Below are 13931 nucleotides of genomic sequence, written 5' to 3' on the forward strand. Positions count from 1 at the left end.
CCATGTCCACTGTAAGGACAGCACCAGACTTGAACAGTGAAGCCTGTAGAAACCTCATCATCAGAGGTCTTTAAGGATACATCAGAAGCTTCAGTGACAAACAGAATTTCACTGATCCACCAAAAGGATGGACTAGTGTAACTCCAGCTATCGCTTTCACCCTGTTCTCTGTGATCTTCACTCAATCACCGGCACTAGCATGCTGCAGGACTATTTAACACAAGACACGCAACCAGCAGATACCACTTTGGATGTGCATTTATTTACCTGTTCATAAAATTCATTGACAATGCCTTCTGTCCACTGCAGATGCAAATCTTTGCATTTTGCAGGCCCATTTATGTCAGCCAGTTTGATGCACATTTGGCAAACCAGCAAGCGGTCATTTTCATTAGTCCAGTCAATTCCAACATCATCATTCACCTAGTAGACAGAAAAAGGAAAACCATGACAGTAATCCTGGGTAAAAGGATGCATCCACAGAAGTTCTGCCCTGGGGTATCTTACAGTATATTTAGCTCTTTAACAAAATCGCAAGTCTGAGCAGGTGAGCTAACCCAAGCTTGGAATTTGCAATCAGCTGTAGAGCAATAAGTAAAAATAATGAACGTTGAGAATTATGAGAAATTAATATTTAACAAATGATGTGCCTCTTTGCATTTGTTTGTTTTCCTAGAAAACCCTTTCAATCTTTCCATGACATTTTCCAAATTACTACCTAATTGGTGTACAAAGATAAATTACCATCAAATGCCATGTTGATTTAATTGCAGCATGAAGATGCATTAACAAGCTTATTTCCCTGTTTGATCTAAGTATGTCTGAAAGTATTCCCTATGTTTTTCCTTTTCTCTAGTTTTCCCATATCTCCCCACCATAAAAAGTGATCTATACTATCAACTGCTCTAATATAAAGTGCCACCTTAAAGAACCACAGAAAGGTTGAGGTTGAAAGGCACCTTTGGAGACTGTCTAGTCCACACACCTGCACAAGGGAGGGCCAGTTAGAGGAGGCTGCTCAGGATTGGGCCCAGTTTGGTTTTGAATATCTCCAAGGAGGGAAACTACACAACCTGTCTGGGCAACCTCTTCCAATGTAAACACAGTATACACATCCTTTCTTATTTTTAAATGGAGACTCCTGTATTTCAGCTTGTGCCTGTTGTTTCTTGTCCTCTCACTGGATGCCACTGAGAAGAGTCTGGCTCCATCTGCTTTACTCTCCCCATAAAGTCTTCATACACATAGCTGCATCCCATCAGGCCCCATGGAATTACTATATCATAGAATGGTTTAGGTTGGAAGAGACCTTAAAGATCATCTAGTTCCAACAACCCTGCCATGGGCAGGGACACCTTCCACTAGACCAGGTTGCTCAAAGCCCCATCCAGCCTGGCCTTGAACACTTCCAGGGATGGGGCAGCCACAACTGCTCTGGGCAACCTGTTCCGGTGCCTTACCACCGTCACAGTAAAGAATTTCTTCCTAGTATCTAATCTAAATACATCTTATTTTAGTTTAAAACCATTCCCCCGTTGACCTATCACAACACGCCCTTGGTAAAAAGCCCTCCCCTGCTTTCCTGTAGGCCCCTTTAGGTATTGTAAGGCCTCCATAAGGTCTCCCTGGAGCCTTCTCTTCTCCAGGCTGAAGAACCCCAGCTCTCTCAGCCTGTCTTCGTAGGACAGGTGTTCCAGCCCTCCACCGGATTTCTTCCAACAGGTTCGGTTGTGTATGTCCATTTTATTTAAGTGCTCCCTAACCTGATGCCATTCACTAAGGATAAGTCTTCATCACTTCACTTTCTCTCACACCTCAGGGGCTTAGGATTCCTGAAGCCAGGTCTTAGCCACAAAGACTGAGGCTGAGAAAGCATTGAGGACTTTGGCCTTTTACATCTCCAAATGGTCAGCGATATCATCCTTTACTGCCGTTAGCCACATTTTACAATCTCAGCCTTTTCTCCTAGAATATCTAAGTGTGGGAGGGGCTGTCTTCTACTCTCCACTTAATTTTTGAAATACAAATCCCTCCTTAAAACACAGCTTTAACTTTCGAGCTTGAAACAGCTGAAAATAGATAGAAAGTGTTGTGCTATGCATGTCCTCTGTCAGCAGGTCTGCTGCCCCATACAGCAGTGGGCCCACATGGTGAGGGCTTTCTTTTGGTCTGCATGATCCAACATAACTAATGTCAGAGAACAGTAAGTGCTCCAAAGCATTGATACCATCAAAGTGTCAAACACTGAGCTTCCTTCATTATTCCTTGTTGGTACTTTCCAGAGTGCAAGCCTTCTGGTGGGAGGATGCTTGCATTACATAGGTTTACACTGACTTCTGTACAGAATGGTCTCTCTGACTGTAGCCTTAATACACTAAACTACAGTTCAGTAACTCAATCAATGACATGATCATTTAGAGCTAATTTTACCAGTTACAGCACCTCCGCCCATACACAAACGTCAGGTCCGCTCTCTGAGACCACTCTGATACATAAGAGTTTTTGCCAACCAAACATAAATATTTCCTTTTCAAGGCAGTGAAAACCAGGTTTGGCCACAAGTACCAGCTAGTTATGTTCAACTTCTCCTACACTTTTTATTCCATGCATGACCATTTGGCTATTCAAGCAATAAGAAGCGAGAAAGAAGTTAACAGATGTCTTTACAAATCTATAGTGAGCTGGCAGCACGTGATACATCAGACTGTTCTATTAATTTGCAGCGTCTCAGGTATCACCTTGCTTGGTTACAATAGTGGTTACACCTACCATTGCCCAGCCTGATAGATTTAAGATTAATTTTAGTTTTCAATATCCACAATTTACACCTAGTATTTTTGGTCAAGCTTGTCCTCTTTCATGGTTAAGACAGTTAATTTCTGTGACAAAGCCACAGTAATCACTGGTTTAGCCTGTCTTTTATCATTCCTTACTTCACAGAAGTGAAGGTTTTGGTTCCAACTGTCAAATTCAAAGGATGCATTCAGACAGCTTAAATTCCCAGTGCTTTATTGTCATTGTAGCTCTGACAGATGAGAAACATATTTTATGAAGAAATTAGGATGGTGAAAATGATCGCAGAGTTTAAAATTAAGACCTAAAGAACACCCCCTGATATTACTAGAGGTTATGGGACATGATCAGCAGGGGTGCAGATGGAGTTCAGACTTGTACAGATCTACAGATCAGTTCTCCGTCTACCCTGGACCATAATTTAATGTCTTTACAGCTTCTTAAATTCTAACAGAGCAAGATGTTACAGGGAAATAGAAAACAAACCCAATTACACATCTGAAGTCTTTAAAATTTCAGGATACAGGTTCATCCTAAGCAATACCACAAGAAAACATTTTATCTTTGTCATCAAAATGGCTAGGAGGCCCTAGTTCTGGATGAGACACACTGTGCTTGGTGTGTTTCTCACAAGGAACAATGTGGCAGTACCAGCTCCAAAGGCAGGTACCCTCTAGGTAACATGCCAACAGATTTGACGGATGATGGAGTTTATTAAGTAACTTGATAGGTGGTGGTTTCCAAAAAGTTTGGTTGAAACTGTGCAATAATTTTAAAGAATGTTAATTTTGTTAATTTAAAGAATATAAAGAATTTTAAAAAATCTCAGGGTTGTGATTTTATACTCACTGAATGGAGCGTACAGGAAAGATCTTTAGTGACCCTTCTCTGGGGTTTACCCATTTGAATCAAAGTAGGAAAGAAAGATCATACTTTCATTCCATTTGAAATTAGAATTTCAAAATTGTTATGATTTCTGTGCTTTGATAACTTAACAGTACAATTAAACCAATAAAAAAAATACCATTAGGTATTTAGCCATTAAGGAAACTTGGTAACACCTTTGATTCCCCCCACCCCAACCCGCTCCCCGAGTGCTTTGCCAATAGGTCTAAAGTCCAGTGAACAAGAAAACAATGTTCAAAAGTAGGATGTAAGTGGGATTTACAGTCAAATGGTCCATAATATCCTTAGCCTTAAAACACTTTCTGAAGAAAACTAAACATATATAAGAAAAGAAGGTGGGCCACTAAATATAAATAAATAAAGAATAACAGAAGTGACAGATTACTATTCAACAGAATGTTTTACACCAGCCAAAAGGACATCCAGAAGAAAAAGCAACACAGGAGAGTTTCTGGCCTTTTTGCTGTGATGCTACCAAGCCCCACAATCTTTTCTGACCATCTCCCAGAAAGCCAAAACAATCTCCTTACCTTGGCATTGAATTTGGCAACAAAATCAAAGTGTTTCTTTAGGTCAGTAGCCAAAATTGCCTCAATGACAAGGAAGCGGAAATGCTTGAACTCTACGTGGTCAAGGTTGACCAGGAAGTTGTACTCTGGCCTCGACATGAAAAGGTTCCAGGCAGCAGCAGCGTGGTGGTTCTCCAGGACAGACCGGTCGTTGTACAGCACTGCCTGTGAAAGCAATGCAGGCAGCTGAAAGCTGAGAAACCTCTTACCAAAAGAAACACTGCAGTGCAGAAATGAGAATGATGTGGAGGTGATGCATGAGGGATGTTCAGGTTTGGTTAATTTGTTTGGGGTTTTTTTGTTTGATTGTTTGGTTTGTTTTTTTTTTTAAAGAACTTCTCAAGGTTTGAAAATGTGATTTTGGCAGGACTAACAGCAGGCACCTGAATTTTGTGATGTTGAAGATTTATTGGAAGATTATTTTGAAAAATCTGGGTCTTTCACACTCAAGGATCTTTGATTCCTGACTGAACTGCATCATATGACAATAGATTATTCTGTTTCAGGCCACAAAATAGTTAATGTAAGTGTGTGTTTCCCTGTTTCTCAGAACTAACTTCACTTGACAGGGATTATTGGTTTTGGTGTTTGCACCTGGCAGTTCTGTCCATATCAGACTGATTCCAAACACAGAAATAAATGAAACTCCAGTTTGCAACCTGACAAGACATATTCAGCCTCACAGATTTCTCAATGTTAAAATCCAAAATTGATTAAATCTTTACCAAAATAAGATGCATAACTCTCACAGTGATGGCAACCCCATTCAGAAACTAAAAAAAGATCTAGAAAATGGACTTTAGGGGACAACAACCATTTAGGAAATCTCTACAATTCAGCAGCATTCAGTCTTTTGACAATTTGGTTTATTAAAAATAAAAAAAAAAAAAAAAAAAAAAAGCTTTTGGAAATAGGCCTCTATGTAAAATAGATACAAGTTTTGTAACTTTTTACACAAATATACACACATACATTTCAGTGGCTTTTCACTTCAATTATATTTTCCTGTCATCTAGAGATAAAAATATCAATCCTATCCTAAAGTATAGAACTCTCTACCCCAGGGAAGAAGTTGCTGAAGTAACTCAGCTTTACAGCTCATCTTGCATAACTGCACAGTAAGCGTTTGAGATAGATATATTCTGCTACCCAAGCCCAGCTCCTGAGGGCAGAGTTTCAATACAGTGGCACTTCATCATTACTGGAAGTTGATACTACTTGCTGTGAAACAGAAGAAATAAACTAGATGCTAAAAAGAAGTTTTGCAAATTTCAGGTGACATGAGGTTTAAAAGAAAAACAAAACCAACCAAACAAACCAAAACCACCACCCCCCAAAATAACAAGAAGAGTCTGAATTATTCCCATTAACTTATTTTCAAACTTATTTACATTAAGGCCAATCATCTAACTTCCCTTGTAGATTTGTATAACCACAAAGCTATAGCACTCATTTCTTAAAAGTAGATTTAAGGATAGCAAACACCTTCCATCAATCTATTTACCTGGCCAGAGTATCAAAGTTCTTAATCACAGAAAGATGTTGCAGTAATGAGAAGTATTACTATCAGTTTATAGACAGAAACTGATACAGAACAAGTTCACGTGGCTTGCTCTTGGTGAGAGAGGAAGTCTAGACCCAAGCTGGGGAGTAAATCTAGAATTTTTGCATCCCTACATGACTTGCCATTAAGCTTTATTTTTTTCTTTTCTTGCCCATGAAATATTTTTCAGCACAGTATGCTGAAGCCAGGCAGGTCAGCTATGTAAAGTAAGGAAAGATGATCTTATAATTAAGCCGATAAACAGTGACTCAGAACTACTGAATTCAACTCCCAGCATTGGCAGCAACTTCTATGTAACCTCAGGTACGTCTCAATTCTTAATTTATAAATTTATAAAACTCAATTTATAAAACTCAAATTATTTTTCACACACACATACTCCTCCCCAACAGACGCATAGTGTAAAAATACATTCATAAAAGACTGCTGCTGCTCATATTCTATACGAACAATAGAAGGTATGTTACAATCATGCACAAACTAATTTGCATGGCAGTCTGTCAACTATACAGGTGGGAGTTTTTATTTTATTTTAATCTTTCTGTGCCTTATTGGGTAGAATAATTCTTATTTCACAGTTACAGATTCTCTATCAGTCAGCAGAATATTAGTGTCTCCTTCACTGAGACATTTTATCAGTATCTTAACAGTTTTACTAACTGAGGGTAGTGAGGGTGTGTAAGAAGAGTCTTACTAGTAATCCCCAAGTGAAGTGATTATTTCTGTCACTTTGATAAGCTGTTTCAAAACATTTGGTCGACTTGTACTTAATGGAAGCCACAGGCACCACTGGCAAGGAGCTGTTACCTTCCAAACTTAACAGCAACGCTGCTTGAGATTTATTTACCTGAGGAGCACTTGTTGCTACCAAAAAGGCATTGGTCCTTCCTGGATGATCATAATCATGCATGGCTGCAGCTACATAAAGAGCCATCAATTCAAGGGCAGGGATGTTGCCAGCTAGGCATCCGTAGCTGTCATCTGTAGGTGTGTATGTCTTCGAAAACACATAACCCATATGGCCATGAGTGATTCCACTGTCAGAATCTGAACATAAATAAATAAATGTAAAAAAACCATCCCAAGACATTGGTACTTTTTCAGTGACTTACTGAAATAGATCGAAGCAACAAAGCAGGAAGAGAAGGAGCAAATTTACAATATATAGTGGAAGAGTAAACACATTCTGACCTCAATGCTTTTTGATACTGTGCACATGATCCAGTGCATTAAGCACACAACTGGAAAGGAACAAATTCTGATCCCAGCTGCGGATCTTCCAGCCATCCAGCAGAGCCTGTTCTCAAATTATGTAAGTTACTAGCAATACACCATAAATTCATGGCCATGCTAGAGCTTTGTGGGTAATTTGATCTTTCCATTCTTTCCTTTAACTGCTTCACCATAGAGATTAGTCTATGAGACAGTAACAGTCCTTAAAGTAATGAGGTATCATTTATTAATTCAATTATGGTGCATGTTTTCCAATCCAAAGATTTAGAATTTGGATCTTTCCTGATAATCTTCTAAAGAGCCTTTTTGAAGCAGCTTGGACATGCCTGTCGGAGGCAGATACTGAGTGAGATGCTTTGCTAATTTAATCTGCTTGAATGGATCTTGCAGCTGAACAAATGTCTTTCAAATAACAAATACCAAAAAGCACCAAAATTCAATCCCTTTCATTCCACCCATTTCACCTCACCTACAAAGCTTCCAACACCACTTGCTAATAAGATTTTATAGGAATAAAAATGTTTCCCGCCCAACTAAAACATCCTAAAGAGTTTCACAAATGATATGTATGTGCCACACAAACACCACCAAAAAAAAAAAAAAAGCAGAAATGGAAGTGTTTTCTGCACAACAAACTCCTGCTTTTCCAGTAACTACCTCAGAACTCCCACAAAATACAGACAAGTCCTCTAGTTACTACAGCCAAACCTGGATAAGTTAATATAAAGATGCAAGAAGAACAGCTTCCTATAAGGAGCAATCATAAAACAGCAGACAAGTGATCTTGCGACCTAGTTGCAAAATGGTAACAAGTCTTTTTGGAGACAGTGAGGAAAGGCAAAGGAACACTTCATGACAGCCAAGCAGTGTCAAGTGCATGGCACTACCTGCATGCCCCAGCAGTTTTGTAATAGTAAAACAATGCAAGGTTTGAGGATTTAAAAGTCTACATGGCTTCTGGAGCAGCATTGAAAAGCACTACTACTGCAGTTTTCCTAGGAAAAAAAACTAGTGTAAAGATCAAATGGTAACAAACATCTCTTGTCATGGATGACTACAGAGGCTTGCATTCATACACCCTTAAATGTAAAGTATTAGGTTTTGGGGGACCAACTCCATTCTCTTCAAAGTTACAGAAACACACATTAACATCTTCAACATCCCACATGCTACTGAACTTAAAGGTCTATATAATAACGAGTATCACATGCAATCCTCAACTGTTTGCTTTCTTACAGGAAATTTCTTGAAAAAAACCTTCAAAAATACAACACACATACTTGTACATTTAAATATACCTGAATCGCTTGCTGACCCATGATCATTAATCACAGTTGGGAGTCCTGGGATGGGCTGAGTAGTAAGGTACCAAACAGCATGTAGGACATCAGTTGCATGGATTCGGTTGTGATCTGTGATACAAAGCAAAGGACCCAGCTATTAAACATGAAGGATATTTCTGGCAGAGGGAAATCAGCACCATCTAGTGGGTACCACATAGCCATCAATTGAGCAGAGACATATCAAACACTGTCACAAGCGTGAAAAACAGCTGTATTCTATAAATGCTCAGTTTTTCTTTTACTAAAGTTGAAGCATATTCAATGGTATGTTTCACACTAGTCAAGAAAGAGAAAACTGCAGAGAATGTAGGAAATGTGCAACGTAGGAAACTTTGCAAAGAAAGTGTTACACAAGGAGCCTGACCTATGCTACCAGTTCCAATCTTTTAATCCAGTAGTTGCCTTTAGCTAGTTAAATGCCATCATGTAAATATGCACTGTTAACCTCTGATTCACATGAAATAAGCAAGAAAATTTCATCCACTTCAGTAGCCAAATTCACCTACCTTCTACATATAAGGCAGGTAACACTTACCTGACTCTACTTGAGCAAATTTAAGTCTTGTGCCAGCAGCTACACTGCAAAAATCATAAAACTCAGGATACATGTACACTGCATAGTTAAACCAGGTTCTTTCTGAAGTTTTCTGGCCAGAGATAAGAGTTCAGAGCCTGGATTCTGTAATCTGTTTTACTACAAGCTCCGTTTGCAGAATTGAGAGATGAAAGTCACCCCAAGACTCATACCACCAAAGCCTTCAAGACCAGATAAACTATCCCACAATCAACACAATCGACTGAAAAAGAATCACAGGCTAGTTCAGCACAAAGCATTACCTAAACATACACTAGCAAAAAGCTACCATGATGCTGAAAGAGGAGTAAATGCTTTGCTGCACAAAGACCAAAGCTTACATCTGGGGTTAAACTGCTAAAAGACAAGCATTTCAGCTTGTGATTCAGGCTAATTTTGGGCAAAGCACATGTATCTTCTACAGTGACTAGCTAAACACAAAGAAATCTGCTAATCAGAATGATAACCTGTGGCTACATTACTGCTGCTGCTGTTCTAGAAAGATGCATTCCAGAAGACAAAGCACAAAAATGTGGGACTTCACTGCTGGGTCACTCTCATCTCTAAAACTCACAGTAACTGACTACATCTCTAGGTAATCAGTCGTCTTAGTTGGAGACTCCTTGGTGATTGCCAATCAGTCATGTGTCTCTCATTGGCAAACCAATTACTGGAACAAGCTTGATGGGAACAGGTGAAGAACTAGATTATATTATGAAGATAATGGTCAAGAATCAGGATAACATTGGAGATTATATGTATCCTTCACTGGGAAAAAGCACCAACACACACACAAGTCCAGAAACCCCCTCTAAGAAGTAATAGATAAAGTTGACTGCATTCATTAGCAGTGAAAAAAACCTCTCTACCTCTGTACTCTGGGGGAATAGAGAGGACTGGCAGCAAGATGTGTAAGCAACCTGGTTTTATACCTGCTGCACCCTAAAGATAGGCAGCATGCAGCTGATGGAGGGTTTCTCAATGCTGAAATCCAACTCCACCCTAAGGCCGCTCCTTCTGTGGGAGAAGAGGAAGGAAAGAGAGGATCTGGGGTGCAGAAAGCACCCTGGACATCGATATTTGCCCTCTTACCACTGCTAGGGAATAGGCAACGCCTGCCCCTGCTGGGAACAGCCACCTGCCCCCTCCACAACAGCACTGCTGAGCCCACAGTTCTAACCCCTTCCATCAGCGGCAGTGGGGCAGCAGCTGCCAGCCTCCATTTCCCTGGCTCTGGCACAGGAGGGCTCACAATCGTGCTGCCCCTGCACTCCAGTGCTCGAGGCAACTGCCTACTCTGTCTATGCCTAAAATCAGCAGTATCCTGCCTGCCAAGGGCAGATGGTGTCACACAGGAAGGCTTATTCAGAATTTGCAATTGCTCTTCTTACTCACTAAATGTGAGCATGATGTTATGCCACTTGGCCTTTTTATTTACCCCTTGCTTTTCTCTCTTGCTCTCCTTTGTCTTCCCTGTGACCTTCCCTTTAAATACTTGTCAGTGATCACTAGCTAAAATTTTTAACAGTAAAATAGTCAGCAGTGTAGGAATGGTTATTTCTGGATAGAAGAAAGTAAAATAAGGATGGAGTCTCCTCTTTCCTGCCTTCCTCAAAGTACTAAGAACTTCTCACTAATCTCCTAATGAAAAAACTAGAGGATGGCCCTGCCTAAGGGTTTAATGCTCTTCTCAGGAGTAAAGGCTGGATTAGCCTGTTGTGAAACTTCTACTGATGTAAACCAACTGGGATATTCACCAGCAGTTTTGTGTGAGTTCAGTTCAGCAACCAGAAGAAAGAAGTGGTTAAGCCCAAATAAGTTGTTTCGGTTTTTATCCCTTCACAGAAACGAAAAATCTGAAGGTAAATTAATTTTGTATTAGACAAATATTAGACAAAATATCCTGCTTTACTGAAATGAAACACACTTAAGAAAAACCAAGGAAATGAAGGGCTAGATTCACAAAACCCCCTGAGACACTATGAATAGTTAAATGTTTTAAACGAAGAGGAATGCCTTCAGTAGGGCAGATTGTGAGACACCTACTTATAACCTGCTCAGGCTATAATCTGCTTCAAATCCCTGATCAGGTTCAAACACAAGGAAAGGTTTGAAATTTGGTCTCTCACTTTCCCAGAAGAGTCTCCAAACCACCTGGCTGTGAGGCATTTTGAGGTAGCTTTCCTTCAATCCTTCCCACTGTAGCTGTTCCAACGGGTATTTAACAATTTGAGAAAGAAATGTATGACTTCTTAAACCAATGTTTCATACATTTTTCTGAGAGGCAGGAGAAATCAGGGTGTCCTATATTGCTCAACACTGGGGTTATCTGCCAGCTAAAGGGGGTAATAACTCCCTCTCCTCCTGTAAAAAAAAAAAAAAAAAAAAAGTCTTCTGCAGTCTTTTGAAGTGGTTTGGTAAATTTGATTTGAATTAGTAAATACTTTGGGGATGACTGAAAGCAGGTTTTTCAGTGAATAAATGATTCACACTGGAAAATATCAGCTGAGCTGTAGTTGCAGAAGAACAAGATGCACTCATTTACTTGGCATATTTTTTCTGCTTCACAAAGCTCATCACCTTTGGTAGCATAGTACTGCTACTGTGTAAAAATCCAAATTGCTTATGGGAGAGAAATATTTCAGCAAACTCCAACTGGGGCACTGGGGTATGCTCATCATCAGGAAACAGTCCCTTGTACCTATAGTAGCTTTATATGGTTTCAGGCTTCCACAGAATTTGCCATGAATTTTTATGAAAAACAATGAAACATTACATGGAATGAAAAAAAGACTAGAGGCTGTGGGTCGTCACCAGCCTCTGGCTAGAGCGCCATCCATTTGATTGTGATGTAGCAAGAGAAAAAAGTAGCTGTTATAAGGAGACAAGCAGGGCTTCAATAACAAAGTGTGTGGGAAATATGCAAAACTTTAATGGAGCATCATTACCTGCTGGGAATTTTTACTTACAAGGTATCTCTCGGTATCCACATTCCAAGGCATGAAAGTAGTTCATAAATTCCCTTACTGGTATTTTAAAGGTTTCAAACAGCCCCATGTCTTCAAAAAGCCTGTATGATACCTGAAAAAAACAAAACAACCATGCTGCTAAATAGATGAGAAAAAATTTACAAATTAGATACAAAATCATTCTGTCAAATTACTCCATGAAAACCTGCTTTCCTGGTACTATTTTCTCAAGTTCATCTGATCCAGCTATAGCTGCAGCTATTTGCATTTCCATAGGGATGTGTCTACGTAGCTAAACAGACAAGCTATTAGTACCAAACAGTCCTCATTCCTTCATTACACCCTTCCGATGTTCTTCTCTTCCTTTCAGGCATATGGATCCCCCAAATTTTGCAAGCACCTCAGAAACATACACACATAAAGGCAGATATCCAGAGATCTTTAGTGTCTTGGGAAAAATTTCCTCACAAACTCCTCCAAGGAGCATCCATGAGTCAAATAAATTCCCAGAAAATGGGGGCACAAGGAATGACAAAAGGAGAGAACCATTCAGATCCTATGCATTATCTCCTTTCATTCTCCCACACTGTGGAATTGAAATGGCAAAAGTGATTTCTTGAAGAGGATTTCAGAGGCAGCAAGTGGCTTAAGAAGCAGAGCTGCTCCACCTGTTCCTGCATGAAAAGATGACTATAGACATCCAGGAGAGAACATATTGGAAGGGAGAAGGTGATGGATGAGTAAGGGGGTATTCATAAGAGACAAACAATGTCTCAGAAATGTAGACAGTGGCTACGGCAAAATGGACACTTCTAAAGACAAGTTTGAACTTGACATACAGAACAATGGGACATAGTAAAATTACTGCTTGACCTTTTTACTTCCACAAATTGGACCATAAAGCCTTTCAGCTTCTTTATTTATTTACTGCTGTTAGCTAAATTCTGTCCTTTTGATGCCATTTGTCTGGTAATGATCTGTGTAGAGTTAAACAATCTGAAGCACGTTTGGAATGATGAGTGCTATACTGATAAGAAATTTTTGCAAATTATGTTTCATGTTTTTTACACCTGAATGTAAATCAAACACCTATACACACCCATTTCTTTCTGTATGTTGGATATACAAATTGGGACCTGTGAGATGCACCTAAAGTTTAATGAACATAAATGTCCTGCCACTGTGGATTTTTACAGTAAGAATAATAAAAAAGGCATGAATTTGCAGCATTAATGATCTTCCCTTGCTGCTTCCCCTCTTAGTCATTGCCCAAGAAGAAAAATCTGCATGTGAATTAACTTTGGCAAAACATTGCAACAGACAGTGACGATGCAGACACAGGTTGAGTGCTGTGTCTGACACCACCTGGGATGCCCCTCTCGTGACACATATCTGACAGCTGGGGGGTCTGCTGGTGGCCCCAGCTCTTACTTCTGTTCCTACCATAATTGCATAAATGTCACTAGCAATGCAGTCAGAAAAATCACTGCTGGTGGTGATTTCTCTTTGTGGCTGTGGCTGTTGGCCATAAAGTGAAAAGCTCTTTATAACAAACGAGCTAAGGAACTACTGAATTACAGTGCTGTGGAAGACATGAGCTTAGAGTAAAAGGTAGGGCCTGTAGAAGGCAAAACTTCACTCTCTGAAAACCCCATGGGATCCTCGTGTACTGAGGGAGAGTGAAAAGACTGACCTTATGCATAATTTGGATTAGAAACTGCTAGAATTCTGTTTATCTATCTGGAATCACAGCTGAAGTAAATCAGCTGGGAACCAAAATGTCACCTATGGAGAGATGAGGTATTTTGCACTCTAGTCTTAGATCACTGAACGGTAAACTTCATATTTCCAGAAAAATATCTCTGTATATAAAAAGGAAACATAAAGAAACATTATTCTGCAGTCCCAAACCCTACTGGTCTACACTACCAATATGGGATAGGTATCTTAAATAAAGCACGTATCTTAAAAAAAGCCTGG

The 13931-nt window shown here is 39.7% G+C and overlaps 1 protein-coding gene across 1 annotated transcript in view; it reads right to left on the reverse strand.

Annotated features, from left to right (window-relative positions):
- Positions 1 to 13931, reverse strand: part of PDE3A (phosphodiesterase 3A) — a 264141-nt gene that overhangs the window by 17275 nt on the left and 232935 nt on the right. The window contains exons 10-14 of the mRNA XM_055711753.1: positions 11952 to 12063; positions 8364 to 8477; positions 6680 to 6879; positions 4230 to 4433; positions 268 to 423 (exon numbers count right to left, since the gene is read on the reverse strand). Of these exons, the coding sequence (XP_055567728.1) occupies positions 268 to 423; positions 4230 to 4433; positions 6680 to 6879; positions 8364 to 8477; positions 11952 to 12063 (786 nt within the window). The remainder of the gene's footprint in view (positions 1 to 267; positions 424 to 4229; positions 4434 to 6679; positions 6880 to 8363; positions 8478 to 11951; positions 12064 to 13931) is intronic.

The sequence above is a fragment of the Falco cherrug genome, chromosome 5 (genome assembly GCF_023634085.1).
Source record: "Falco cherrug isolate bFalChe1 chromosome 5, bFalChe1.pri, whole genome shotgun sequence".
Lineage (NCBI taxonomy): Eukaryota > Metazoa > Chordata > Aves > Falconiformes > Falconidae > Falco > Falco cherrug.